General features: G+C 48.1%; 1 protein-coding gene across 1 annotated transcript in view; it reads right to left on the bottom strand.

Annotated features, from left to right (window-relative positions):
* The window catches only part of Mau2 (Mau2 sister chromatid cohesion factor), a 700,592-nt gene extending 686,441 nt beyond the window's left edge, over positions 1-14,151 (bottom strand). Inside the window, exon 1 of the mRNA XM_068367342.1 lies at positions 13,802-14,151. Within this exon, the coding sequence (XP_068223443.1) occupies positions 13,802-14,026 (225 nt within the window). The 5' untranslated portion in view covers positions 14,027-14,151. The remainder of the gene's footprint in view (positions 1-13,801) is intronic.
* Positions 14,152-14,428: the final 277 nt, after the last annotated feature.

Genomic DNA, 14,428 nt, shown 5'->3' on the forward strand with positions numbered 1-14,428 from the left:
CAATCGAGTCTGTCAAAGGGGTAAGACCAACAACTTGACTAGACTTCAGAAACTACCTTCGCCCCATATAATAAAAACCTGCAACCTTACTAAAACTAACCACCTAACCTTGCAGAAATAGATATAAGCTATCTATCTGGACTGAGGGAACCGTACCACAAAACGAGGTTCTCAGACAACCATAAAAAACATAAAACCTTCATAAATATATACAAACTAAGGTTGAGTGGGGGTAGTAACTCCTTTGCCTAATACAGAAGCCGCAGCTACGTATGGGCCCAAGGTATAACACTTGTCATAGTCTACTCTCACCTCTCTGAGGTAATAAGAAGCGAAGACAGAGTTGCTCCTCCAGAACGTTGCGTCCATGATTTGCCTAACTGACATATTTTTCTGATATGTCAGTGAGGTAGCAATGGCTCTCACTTCGTGAGCCCGTACTTTCAACAGGGCGAAGTGTTCTTCCTCACATAAGAGGTGGGCTTCCCTAAAAGTCTCCCTCAGGAAAAAGGACAAAGCGTTCTTTGACAGGGTTTTTTTGAGGATCCTTCACCGAACACCATAACGAGTTGGATGCACCCCTCACGTTCTTAGTGTGGGCCAAATAAGACTTGAGAGCCCTAACTGGGCAGAGGAGTCTTTCCTGCTTCTGACCCACTAGGTTCGTGAGGTTAGGGGCCCTCAAAGGTCCTGGGCCAGGGTTTCGAAGGGTTCTCGTTCTTGGCAAGAAAGTCGAACCTTAAGGCACAAACCGCTCCATTTTGATTGAAGCCTACACACTTCTCAATTGCCTGGACCTCGCTGACCCTTTTGGCAGTCGCTAGAGTCATAAGGTAGAGGGTTTTCTTTGTTACATCTCGAAGAGAGGCTTGCGAGATAGGTTCAAATTTCTTGGAGCACAGAAACTTAAAACACCACATCCAGGTTCCAAGATGGGGGTCTTAATTGTACCTGTTTCGTCGTCTCAAAGGACCTAATGAGGTCCTGCAAATCCTTATCTTGAGACAACTCTAGGCCTCTAAGCCTAAAGACGGTTGAGAGCATACTCCTGTATCCTTTGATGGTAGATACAGCCAGCTTAGCTTCCTGCCTGAGGTACAATAAAAAGTCTGCAATCTGGCTTAGAGAGGTAGTGGTCGAGGAAACCTTGTGCCACCTGAACCAAGCTCTAAAGGTCTCCCACTTTGACTGGTAGACTCTTTGTGATGAGATCCTCCTTGCTCTGGCAATAGCTTTCGCCGGTTGTGCCGAAAAGCCTCGAGATCTAACGAGCTTCTCGACAGTCTGAAGGCAGCCAGATTGAGAGCAAGAGGGTTTTGATGATATCTCTCGAAGTGGGGCTGTCTGAGAAGATCTGGACTTGCCGGGAGTCTTCTTGGGAAGTTCATCAGCATGCCCACCACTTCGGTGAACCATTCCCTTGCAGGCCAGAATGGAGCCACTAGAATCATTCGTCCCAAATCGAGGAGAGCGAATTTCCTGACGACCAGATTGATGATTTTGAACGGGGTAAACGCATACATGTCCATCCCCGTCCAATCCATCAAGAAGGCGTCCACTGCTACCGCTTCCTCGTCCGGGACTAGTGAGCAGTAGTTGGGGATCCTCTTGTTCAAGTTGGAGGCGAAAAGGTCTATTACAGGTCTGCCCCACAACTTCCAGAGGCTCTGACAGACATGCGGGTTGAGAGTCCACTCTGTGGGAAGAACTTGTCCCTTCCTGCTGAGCATGTCTGCCCTGATGTTTCTCTGCCCTTGAACAAACCTCGTCAACAGCTGAGTCCTGTTCTCGCCCGCCCAGAGGAGAAGCTCTCTCGCTGTTCTGAACAGAGAGAGGGAGTGAGTTCCCCCTTGTTTCCTGATGTACGCGAGAGCTGTGGTGTTGTCTGAATTGAACTCCACAGTCTTCCCTGACACCGAGGTTTTGATGGCCTTTAGCCCTAATAAAATGGCCATCAGCTCCTTCCTGTTGATATGCCAACTGACCTGACTTCCTTCCCAAACACCTGAGACCTCCTTGTTCCCTAGTGTTGCTCCCCAGCCGGACTCCAACGCGTCTGAGAAAAACACTAGGTCGGGGTTCTTCTTGTACAAGGAGATCCCTTCCCCTAACAGAGCTGGGTCCAGCCACCACATCAAAAGATCCTTGATCTCTGTCGGAATGGGAAAAGAAAAGGAGTCCTCCTGGGTCTTTCTGTTCCATACCTTTGCGAGGAAGTGTTGCAGAGGCCTTAGGTGCAGTCTTCCCAACGAGAGAAACTGCTCTAGGGAGGATAGAGTTCCCAGCAGACTCATCCACTCCTTCGCTGAGCATTCCTGTTTCTTGAAAAATTCTTTGACTTTCTCTAGGCACCTGGTCTGCCTTTTCTGGGAGGGAGAAGCATGAAAAAGAACTGTATCCCCAAATATGATATTTTGATTATAAAATAAATTTTTGAATATACTTACCCGGTGAATATATAATAGCTGACGTCTCGGACGGCTCGACAGAAACCAAAAACTCGCGAGCGATCGCCATGAAGGTTGCGGGTGTGACCACCAGCGCCGACTATCGGCCAGATACCTCATATACTTGTAAACATCTCCAGTTCTTCTCATTCCGCTGGGTCTCTATCGGGGAGGAAGGGAGGGCCTTTAATTTATATATTCACCGGGTAAGTATATTCAAAAATTTATTTTATAATCAAAATATCATTTTTAACTATTAAACTTAGCCGGTGAATATATAATAGCTGATTCACACCCATGGTGGTGGGTAGAGACCAGTATTAATACAATAAAGGCGTATATGCTCATGAGTTGTTGACAATTATATCATAACAAAACCCAATTAAATATAGGTACCTGGTAAGGAAGCCGACTCTGACGATTACTCTGCCTTATTAGTCCGCTTTCCTCACGAAGCCCAGCCATCCTCTCAGGATGCTGAAAGACTCCCAGAAGCTGTTATATCCAGGGCGACCACCCATACAACAGGACCTCATCAAAACCCTTAATCTGGGCGCTCTCAAGAAACGACATTTGACCACCCGCCAAATCAAAAAGGATGCGAAAGACTTCTCAGTCTTCCGTACAACCCAAGACAAGATTAAAAACATTTCAAGAGAAGATTAAAAGGATATTGGGATTAAGGGAATGTAGTGGTAGAACCCTCACCCACTACTGCACTCGCTGCAACGAATGGACCCAGTGTGTAGCAGTCCTCATAAAGAGTCTGGACGTCTTTTAAGTAAAATGAAGCGAACACCGACTTGCTCCTCCAAAAGGTCGCGTCCATAATACTTCGCAGAGATCTGTTTTGCTTAAAAGCCACGGAAGTTGCTATCGCTCTTACTTCGTGCGTCTTGACCTTAAGTAAACAACAATCTTTTTCACTTAAGTGAGAATGTGCCTCTCGGATTAAAAATCTAATAAAATACGATAAAGCATTTTTAGACATAGGCAATGAGGGCTTCTTAACGGAGCACCATAAGGCCTCAGACCCACCTCGTAAAGATCTGGTACGAGCTAAATAAAACTTAAGAGCTCTAACTGGGCACAGTACTCTTTCAACCTCGTTGCCTACGATCTCTGATAGGCAAGGTATATCATAAGATTTAGGCCAAGGACGAGAAGGCAGTTCATTTTTGGCCAAGAAACCAAGCTGAAGCGAACATGTGGCTTTGTCTGTAGAGAAGCCGATGTTTTTACTAAAGGCATGGATCTCACTGACCCTTTTAGCCGAAGCCAAGCACACCAAAAAAAGCGTCTTGAGGGTGAGATCCTTCAGGGAGGCTGAATGCAATGGCTCAAACCTGTCGGACATTAGGAACCTTAGGACCACGTCTAAGTTCCAACCAGGAGTTGACATACGACGCTCCTTAGAGGTCTCGAAGGACTTAAGGAGATCTTGGAGATCTTTATTATTGGACAGATCCAAGCCTCTATGTCTGAACACAGAAGCCAACATGCTCCTGTAGCCCTTAATAGTGGGAGCAGAGAGGGAGCGAACATTTCTCAGATGCAGGAGAAAGTCTGCAATTTGGGCTACAGAGGTACTGGAAGAGGAAATGGATGATGACTTGCACCAATCTCTAAAGACCTCCCACTTCGACTGGTAGACCTTGATGGTAGATGTTCTCCTAGCCCTCGCGATCGCTCTGGCTGCCTCCTTCGAAAATCCTCGAGCTCTTGAGAGTCTTTCGATAGTCTGAAGGCAGTCAGACGAAGCGCGGGGAGGCTTTGATGAAGACTCCTTACGAGGGGCTGCCGTAAGAGATCCATCCTTAAAGGCAGACTCCTTGGAACGTCTACCAGCCATTGAAGTACCTCTGTGAACCACTCTCTCGCGGGCCAGAGGGGAGCAACCAACGTCAACCTTGTCCCTTCGTGAGAGGCGAACTTCTGCAGAACCCTGTTGATGATCTTGAACGGCGGGAATGCGTACGCGTCCAGATGAGACCAGTCCAGCAGGAAGGCATCTATGTGGGCTGCCTCTGGATCTGGGACTGGAGAGCAATAGGTCGGGAGCCTTTTGGTCAAAGAGGTCGCAAAGAGGTCTATGGTGGGTTGACCCCAAGTCATCCAAAGACTCTTGCACACGTCCTTGTGGAGGGTCCATTCTGTGGGGATCACCTGACCTCTCCGACTGAGACAGTCCGCCAAGACGTTCAATTCCCCCTGGATGAACCTTGTCAACAGTGAGATGCCTCGATCTTTTGACCAGATGAGGAGGTCCCTTGCGATGACGAACAGTGTGTGGGAGTGAGTGCCTCCTTGCTTGGAGATGTACGCCAAGGCCGCGGTGTTGTCCGAATTCACTTCTACCACTTTGTTTCGTAGAAGACTCTCGAAACTCGTCAAAGCCAAGTGAACAGCCAACAGCTCCTTGCAGTTGATGTGCAGGCTCCTCTGATCCGACGTCCAAAGACCCGAACATTCCAGACCGTCCAGAGTCGCTCCCCAACCCAAATCCGACGCGTCTGAGAATAACACGTGGTTTGGGTTCTTGACCGCCAGGGACAAACCCTCTCGAAGACTTATGTTGCTGTCCCACCAGTTCATGCACGTCTTTACTGGCTCGGAGATCGGGATTGAAACTAGCTTCCAAAGTCTTGCCCTTGTCCCAATGGGAGTCTAGATGGAACTGGAGAGGGCGAAGGTGAAGTCTCCCTAGTGAGATAAATTGTTCCAGGGATGACAGAGTCCCTAGGAGGCTCATCCAACTTCTCACTGAGCAACGGTCTTTTCTCAGCATGAGGCGGACTTTGAGCAAGGCTTGATCTATCCTGGTGGCAGACGGAAAAGCCCGAAAAGCTAGACTGCGAATCTCCATCCCCAAATAGAGAATCGTCTGGGAGGGATTCAGTTGAGACTTTTCGAAGTTCACTAACAGTCCCAACTCCTTTGCAAGATCCAACGTCCATTGAAGGTCCTGCAGACAGCGATGACGGGACGACGCTCTGAGTAGCCAGTCGTCCAGGTACAGGGAGGCTCGAATTCCCGATAAATGAAGAAATTTTGCCACATTCCTCATGAGCCTTGTAAAAACAAGAGGAGCAGGGCTGAGGCCGAAGCACAGTGCTCGAAACTGGTACACCACATTCCTGTATACAAACCTTAGATACGGTTGAGAATCCGGGTGTATAGGAATGTGGAAGTACGCATCCTGCAGGTCGAGAGAGACCATCCAGTCTCCCTCTCTGACCGCTGCTAGGACGGACTTCGTGGTCTCCATCGTAAATTTTGTTTTTACAACAAAAACGTTGAGCGCACTGACATCCAGCACTGGCCTCCAACCTCCTGTATGCTTGGGGACTAGGAAGAGACGGTTGTAAAATCCCGGTGATTGAAGGTCCGAGACTTTCACCACCGCTCCCTTCTCTAGCAACTGAGACACCTGCTGATGTAGAGCTTGTCTCCTTGACTCCTCTCGATACCTGGGAGAGAGGTCTAAAGGAACTGTTACTAGAGGAGGTCTCCGTACAAACGGTATTTTGTACCCCTCCTTGAGCAACAACACAGACTCTCGGTCTGCACCCCTCTTCTCCCAGGCCTGCCAGAAGTTGTTCAGTCTGGCCCCTACCGCTGTCTGAGGACGTGGGCAGTCAGACTCTGCCATGGGAGGACTTGGATCCTCTCCTCTTGCCTCTTTTACTGTCGGCACGAGCGCCTCCCCTACTGGGGGCTCTGCCACAAAAGGGCGGGATAAACCTCGTCGCTGGGGTATCGATCTTGGGTCTTACGACATAAGACGATGAAGGAGCAGCCTTGCGCGCCGACGTAGCCATCAGGTCGTGGGTATCCTTCTGCACCAGTGAAGCCGCAATATCCTTGATCAACTGCTGAGGAAACAAGGCAGATGACAACGGGGCAAAGAGAAGCTCCGACCTTTGGCAGGGAGTTACTCCTGCCGAAAGGAACGAGCAAAGAGTCTCCCTCTTCTTCAGGACTCCTGCCGTAAAGGTGGCGGCGAGCTCATTAGAGCCATCACAGATGGCTTTGTCCATGCAGGACATAATAAGCACGGAAACATCACGGTCGGCCGAAGAGATCTTCCTGCTTAAGGCTCCTAGCGACCAATCTAAGAAGTTAAAAACTTCGAAGGCCCTGTAAACCCCTTTGAGGAGATGGTCAAGGTACGAGGAGGACCAGTAAACTTTAGAGCGTCTCATGGCCAGGCGACGGGGAGAGTCTACGAGGCTTGAGAAGTCTCCCTGGGCAGAGGCAGGAACTCCCAAGCCGAGAACTTCTCCCGTGTCATACCAGACGCTCGCTCTAGAAGCCAGTTTAAAAGGAGGGAAAGCAAAGGCTGTCTTCCCCAAACTCCTCCTGGTGATCAACCAGTCGCCTAGCAAACATAAAGCTCTCTTAGAAGAGCGAGAGAGCACTAGCTTAGTAAAGGACGGCTTCGAAGCAGCTAGGCCTAGCGTAAACTCTGACGGCGGCGAACGAGGAGCAGCAGTTACAAAATGGTCCGGAAACAGATCCTTAAAAATCAGCATGATTTTTTTAAAGTCCATAGAGGGCTGAGCAGCTTTAGGCTTCTCTCCGTCTGACAAAGTCCCCAAAGGAATATCAGTTGGAGGGGGATCAGCAACTTCCTCATCTGAAGGAACCTCGTCCGACAATTGCCGAGTCTCATGAAAAGGAGAGACCTGCCGCGGCGGCAATGCTTGACAGGCAATGTCAACAAGCAAAGGAGCAGCAGTAGCAGTAGAGGAAGCGACGTCACGCCGCTGCTGAAAGGACTGAAATCCTTGTGACTGACCAACAACAACAACTGAAGTTGGTTGACGCTCGACGTCACGTCGGAACTGCCTTGACTGCATAGACTGAGCAGGCAAAACAACCTCCGACTGCAGTGATTGACGCTCAACGTCACGTCGAGGCAACGGAGCCGGTCGGCGAACGTCAGGTCGAGGCTGCGGCGGCAGCGGCTGAACGTCAACACGAGACTGCGGCAGCGGCTGAACGTCAACACGAGACTGCGGTAGCGGCTGAAAGTCAACACGAGACTGCAGCGAGGGAGAAACCATGTCACGTGACTGACGTGAAAAACTACTGACATCACGTTTCAAAGTACAAGAAACGTCAGCACTAACGTCAAACGGATGAGTAAATACTCGTTTGGGCGGCTGACGGCCAGAGTCTCGTTCAGCGTAACGGCGACTCGAAAGCAAAGGATCATCTCGAACCTGCTCAACGTCATACTCCTCCATAAGGGAGGTAAGCTTAGTCTGCATGTCCCGCAGGACAACCCATTTGGGATCAACGGGAGTCGGAACGGGCCGGGACGACGGTAACGTCTCTGTGTTGGCAAAACATTGCCTTTAACGCGACCCTCGGACCCCGTGTTACGCTTGCGTTTAATAGGCGAACAGTCTTCCGACGACTGCAAAGGGTCAGAGCTGTCCCAATGGCTACAGCCAGGATGCTGGACCTGTCCTGAAGGGACTGACTTTCGCTTCAAGGGTCTAGAAACCTTGCGCCAAGGTTTCTTTTGCGAAAAGTCTTCGGATGACGAGGAGAACAAAGTCTCACCCGTCTTATGGTAAGGGCGATCTTGACGAGAAACGTCCGATACCAAAGAGGGAACGTCTGTACGTTGGTTAAAGCCTCTCGTCCCCTTAAGTCCTACGACATTACTTCTCCCTGGTGCAGGGGAGCCTGAAAGAGGTCTCGGACTGGGGGAGCGACAAGCACGAACAGACGAACCCTCGGTCGCAACACTAAATACACTTTGCGCACTTATCACTTTATCACTACGATTTTCTGATTTACCACTCTGACACTTCAATAACTTCACATCTGACATGAGTTGGTTACGGTCCGATGCTAAGGACTCAACTTTTTCGCCTAAAGCTTGAATCGCAAGAAACATATCCCGCATGGACGGTTCATGAGTGCTAGTAGGGGGTTCAGGAACAACTACTACAGGGGAAGGATTAGGTTCAGGGGCATGGGAGGAGGAAAATTCCAACGACCTAGAGGAGCTTCTCCTCACCCTATCTCTCTCCAGCTTACGAGTATATTTATCATATTCAAGCCAGTCGAATTCCGATAAGACCACGCACTCATCACACCGACCTCCTAATTGGCAGGATTTACCCCGACAATTAGAACAAACGGTATGTGGGTCGAGAGAGGCCTTGGGAAGACGTTTGTTACAATCCCTCACATTACACTTGCGAAATTTAGGTCCAGGGATAGGAGAAGGGTCAGCCATATTGAACAATCAGAGAAAATCCAAAACAAAACCAAAGTCATCAACAATAAACACTAGCCAAAAAAGGGTTTCAAGAGTTTTAATTGAAGAAAAAACACCCGTCACAGCGAAAGCTCAAAAACAACCAAAATAAAGTACTTCACCAAAAAGGACGAAAACTCAAGGTCATCAGCGAGCGGAATCAACTTGTCGATAAGACCGACAGAGAAGAACTGGAGATGTTTACAAGTATATGCGGTATCTGGCCGATAGTCGGCGCTGGTGGTCACACCCGCAACCTTCATGGCGATTGCTCGCGAGTTTTTGGTTTCTGTCGAGCCGTCCGAGACGTCAGCTATTATATATTCACCGGCTAAGTTTAATATTTAAAAAGGGAATAGTCTGACTCGGTTCGGTCTGAGACTTCTCCCTGTTGATGATGAGTCCCAGGCCCTGAGTCATCGTATACGTCTTCTGTAGGTCCTCCAGACATTTTTCTTTCGACTGTGATCGGATCAGCCAGTCGTCCAGATAGAAGGATACCCTTATCCCCTCCTGCTGTAACCAGCCTGCCACGTTTGCCATTAGCCTGGTGAAAACTTGAGGAGCCGTGCTGAGACCGAAGCAAAGTGCCCTGAATTGAAAGCACTTGCCCTGAATCACAAATCTCAGATATTTCCTTGAAGTCGGATGAAAGGGCCGTGAAAATAAGCGTCCTGCAGGTCGAGAGATACCATCCAGTCGCCTGGACGAACTGCTGCCAGCACGGACTGAGTCGTCTCCATGGAGAACTTTGTTTTCTCCACGAAGGCGTTCAGAGAGCTGGCATCTAGGACTGGTCTCCATCCACCCGATTTCTTGGGAACCAGAAATAGGCGATTGTAAAAGCCTGGGGAGGTAAGGTCCCGGACTGGCTCTATTGCTCCCTTGACCAACATCAGGCCGACTAGCTCCATAATAGCCTGTTTCACCGCGTCGGCGTACTGAGCCACTAAGGCTAGGGGAGTGTCTGAGAGAGGAGGCTCCTTTAAAAAGGGGATCTTGTAACCTTCTTTGATGATCGAGAGGGACTAGGTGTCCGCCTCTCTCCTCTTCCAAGACTGCCAAAAACGAGACAGTCTTGCCCCTACTGTCGTCTGGAGGACTTCCATCTCATTTTTTGGATCGGGGCCTAAACGCACCTCTGCTGGTCCTTGGCCCTGACTCTTGTCTTCTCCCTCTGAAATCCGCTCTCGAGGAAGCCCTACTCCGAAAGGGCTGCTGGAACTTCTTCTCTTCCTTCTTCAGAGGAGCAGAAGCAACAGGCAAAGGCTTTCTGGCAGACCGAGATAAAAGGTCCTGAGCAGCCTTCTGTGCCAGAGAAAGGGAGATATCTCTGACCAGAGCTTCGGGAAAGAGACGGTGTGACAGAGGGGCGTAAAGCAGCTCCGACTTCTGGGCAACAGTCACCGATCTAGAGGTGAAGGAGCACAATAGGGCCTTCTTCTTCAAGACCCCTGCTGAGAAAAGGGAAGCCAATTCATTCGCCCCAACCCTTATCCCTTAGAGCTTTGTCCATGCAGGACATGATACTCGTCAGGTCCTTCGTGCCTTTCAGGAGTTCAGTCTTCCTGGCCAGAGTCCCGAGAGACCAGTCCATGAAGCTGAAAACCACGAAAACCCTGAAAATTCCCTTGACGAGGTGATTAAGTTCCGACATGGACCACATCACCTTGGCAGAGTTCAGTGCATGTCTTCTTGCCGAGTCCACAAGAGCAGAGAAGTCACCTTGGGAGGAGGCAGGCACTCCTAAACCCAAAGGTTCCCCTGTCTCATACCACATACCGGCCTTGGAAGCGAGCCGAGATGGAGGGAAAGAAAAGGTGACCTTGACTGCTTGCCTCCGTTCCTTCATCCAATCACCCACCTTAGCGAGTGCTTTCCTGGCAGAAATTGAAAGTTTCATTTTGATGAAGGCCGAATGCTTCGTAGCCTTCTTCCTGGTGAATTGACAGTGAGGAGAATGAGGCGCCGAAGGTTGAAATTCCTCCCCATAAAGTTCTAAAAGAGAGCGAGATAGAACCTTATAATCACTAGCAGAGTCGGTAGGTTTTTCTTTCTCTTCCAATATATCATCGAGGTCCTGATCAAGATCAACATCTTTAAGAAGTAGGCTGCAAGCAGCCTGGCACCGAGAGCTGTTTACGTCCTGGCGCCAAGCGTAGGTGTCGTCCTGGTGCCGAGCGTAGGTGTCGTCCTGGCGCCGAGCGTAGGTGTCGTCCTGGCGCCGAGCGCTGCTATCGTCCTGTCGGCGAGAAGAGGTATCGTCCTGATGACGAGAAGCGGTATAAGGCAGGCTACATTCGTCCTGATTATGCAGGCTGCATTCGTCTTGCTTCCTAAAATGCGAGGCGGAATCGTCCTGGCGCCGAAAACGAGAGGCAGTATCGTCCTGGCGCCGAGAGCGAGAGGCAGTAACGTCCTGGCAGCGCGCCGATGAAGAGGGTGTGCGTTGTCATACGGCCGACGAAGTGCGCAAAGGTTTCTTTGGAGAGATACTTCGTTCCTTCTTAGAAGACGATCTCTTAACAGGCAAAGAGACATCCTTACGTCTGACGGACTGTGAAGGAGGGCGGCTGAAAGCTTGCACTAGCGATGAAAGCTGTTCCAGCATAAGAGCCATGAAAGCTTTAGCAACTTCTGCGGTTCCGAAGGAGGCAGCTGTTTGGGAGCGCTGGCAGTAGAAGCAGGAAGTTTATCCGGTTTAACTGGGCTAAGGACCCTCTGTTTCGTCCTCTTAACAGGAACAACAACGAAGTCGTCCTCCGAAGGATCAGGTTCTCGGCTACTCGAACTGGGAGAGGAGAGCGAGACTGCACAACATGGTCCCAACTTCTCTTCGTCGGTCTTGATTCGTATCACCATTTGCGTCTGGGAGAAAGATCACGTGAAGACACTAACGTATCCGACGCGCCTTTTCTACGGCGGGCAAGAGCAGCCTGGGAGGTCATAACAGGACTGTCTGAGGCGACGACTGACCGAGGATAAGCACCACTCACCCCCTTTCGGCTTTCGACGTACCTTCTCCCTTGGTCCTGGGAGCTTGGTAGAGGTCTAGACCTAGGGGTATGACAGATTCGATCAGGCGCCACCTCCATTGCACTTTCACAAACACTAGTATCACTTTCACCCTTACCTTTAAAGGCCGCAATTTGTGCTTTAATGGTCTCCAACTCAGCAGCCATCCTAGCATACCGAGGGTCATCCGTAGGCGCAGATCCTGTAGAAGGGGCAGGAGTTACTACATTCGGGGAAGGAACAACTTCCAAAGATGTAACAATTAAAGGGTCAATAGATAAATCTAAGCTAGCTTCACTAGCAGACTTTGACTTTGATTTAGCTCTCCTAACTCTATCGAGTTCAAGTTTGCGCACATAGCGCTTCATAGCTAACCAATCTTCTTCATTTAAACCCTCGCATTCCTTGCACCTATTATTTAGTGCACATTCAAACCCCCTGCAACCCATACAAACAGTGTGAGGGTCAACCGACACTTTCGGTAACCTCACCTTGCATACATCACTCGCACATACACGAATATGAAGTTTTTCACTCATGACAAACAAAGCAAAAAAAAATACAAAAAACAATAACAAAACACAATTGCCAAATCCCAACACAGTGTACTTCACCAAACGAAGTCCAAAAAAGCGATGTAGGGAAACCGATTCGAAAAACTCTTAATGGCGGACCAACGTTGTTGTCGATCCGACCGGCAGAGATAATCTGAAGAACAGAAAATGGGAATGATTCCAGGTACCACCCTGTAAGGGTTGTTAACCACCTAACCACACAACCACCACAAGGCGGTTGCCACGATTTTCGAATAAATTCTGCCGAAAGTCAGACTTAGCTATATATATATATAACTGCCAGGTAAGTACTATTCATAAAAATAGCATCATAATACCGTATTTCAGACGTAGATAAACACCATTTTCCCCCCCCAAAAAAAATCATTAGACACGTAATAAGAAAGTTTACACACGTAACAACCAACTACATATACACCAGCTACTATTGCCTTAAAGGTTATTTTATCATTGTGTGTCTGATAATATAAACTAAGTGAATTCGACTGATAAAAAGTGTTGTGCTCCAATGCTATACACTGTATACGCTGTGCTGTGATGAGACAATGCTACGAAGTGTACACCACCATAATATGATCAATCAATGGATAAAGGTTCGAAGTGCTACTGTCCTCAGCGGGCATCATGTCCTCAGTGGGTCCTACCCGCTGAGGCTAAACATGTTTTATAGGGAAAATGCCCCCGCCAGGCTATGTTGAGTTAGTGAATGGGTCTCCCCTGCCATGTCCCTTTCAGGCAATGGAACCATTTGTCAGACATGATAATTGGTAATAACCTGATAACAACTTCATTCACGAATGTATGCCGAAAGATAACATTAGCAACGTTACTAATGATACACAGTGTTACCAACGATGACTCGGATTGTTAAGGTAATATTACCGGTTACACAATATATAAATAGTACAAAAAGGGTACAGAACCTAACAAACCCACCTAACCTAACCTAGTAGTTGACAGGTCACAAACCTCAGGTATTTACTGAGAATGGTAAAATTAGCCTCGATACGAATGATACACAGCGTTACCAACGGTACAGTGACATTACTAGCGATATTAATGCTAGATATTTCCATACGTACTTTAAATAATTTTTCAATATAAGTTTTATACAATATATAATAAGTACAAAAAGGGTACAAAACCTAACAAACCCACCTAACCTAACCTAAGAGTTCCCAGGTCACAAAACTCACATATGTACTGGGAATGTTAAAATAAGCAACGTTACCAATGATACACAGTGTTAACAACGTTACAAAGGCATTGCTAATGGTAGCAATGCTACGGTAATATTATCATGTATATTTTAATGACTTGTTCCATACACACTTTACACAATATATAAAAAGGTAAAACGGGGTGTTGGTCACCCCTGCATATTCCCTATATAACATGTTTAGCCTCAGTGGGTAGGTGCCCACTGGGGACAACCCGCTGAGGACAGTAGCACTTTGGGTACTGTTGAATCAATGTCCACTTACTGCTTGTTCTAAGTGGTCCCGAGCTAACTGGGTATTGTGGGTGTATTGGGTAAGTAAATTTGCCAGTTGTAAGTGTGTCCTTGCTTCAACCTTAGGAGGAGGCCTCAGATTTAGGACTGCTTGCAAGCACTGTAGACAGCTTTTAATATTTGGTGGTTCCTGGGTACGAAACCTTTCTGCCAGTCCCAGGAGAGATAGATAATATGCATCCTGAGAATTTGCCATTACACTCACTACATTTATTCACAGATCACTAAAGGCATTCACAATCTCTGTTGTTGTCTCACACCTCAGACTTGTTTACAAACTTGAATGTGGCCGAGCCGAGATGTTGGGGGTGGTGGGTGGGACTGTATGTCATAGGGGGGGGGGGGTGATACAAAACAAACCAGCGGGCAGCCAGGTTGCCTGCCATATGTATAAGCACAATAATGAACAGACATCTCCCAAAAATGGGACAAATAAAGGAGAAACGCATTTTATATTCATTCCCTCTTCCTTATTGATGTTTTGATATGCGTGTGGGAATTTTTCATAAGTTACTCTTTCAAAACATGTTTTTTAATAAAAAAAAATCAAAATTGTAGTATTGTAATGATAATTACTAGCACAGTGAAGGCATTAAAC

The sequence above is a fragment of the Palaemon carinicauda genome, chromosome 45 (assembly GCF_036898095.1).
Source record: "Palaemon carinicauda isolate YSFRI2023 chromosome 45, ASM3689809v2, whole genome shotgun sequence".
Lineage (NCBI taxonomy): Eukaryota > Metazoa > Arthropoda > Malacostraca > Decapoda > Palaemonidae > Palaemon > Palaemon carinicauda.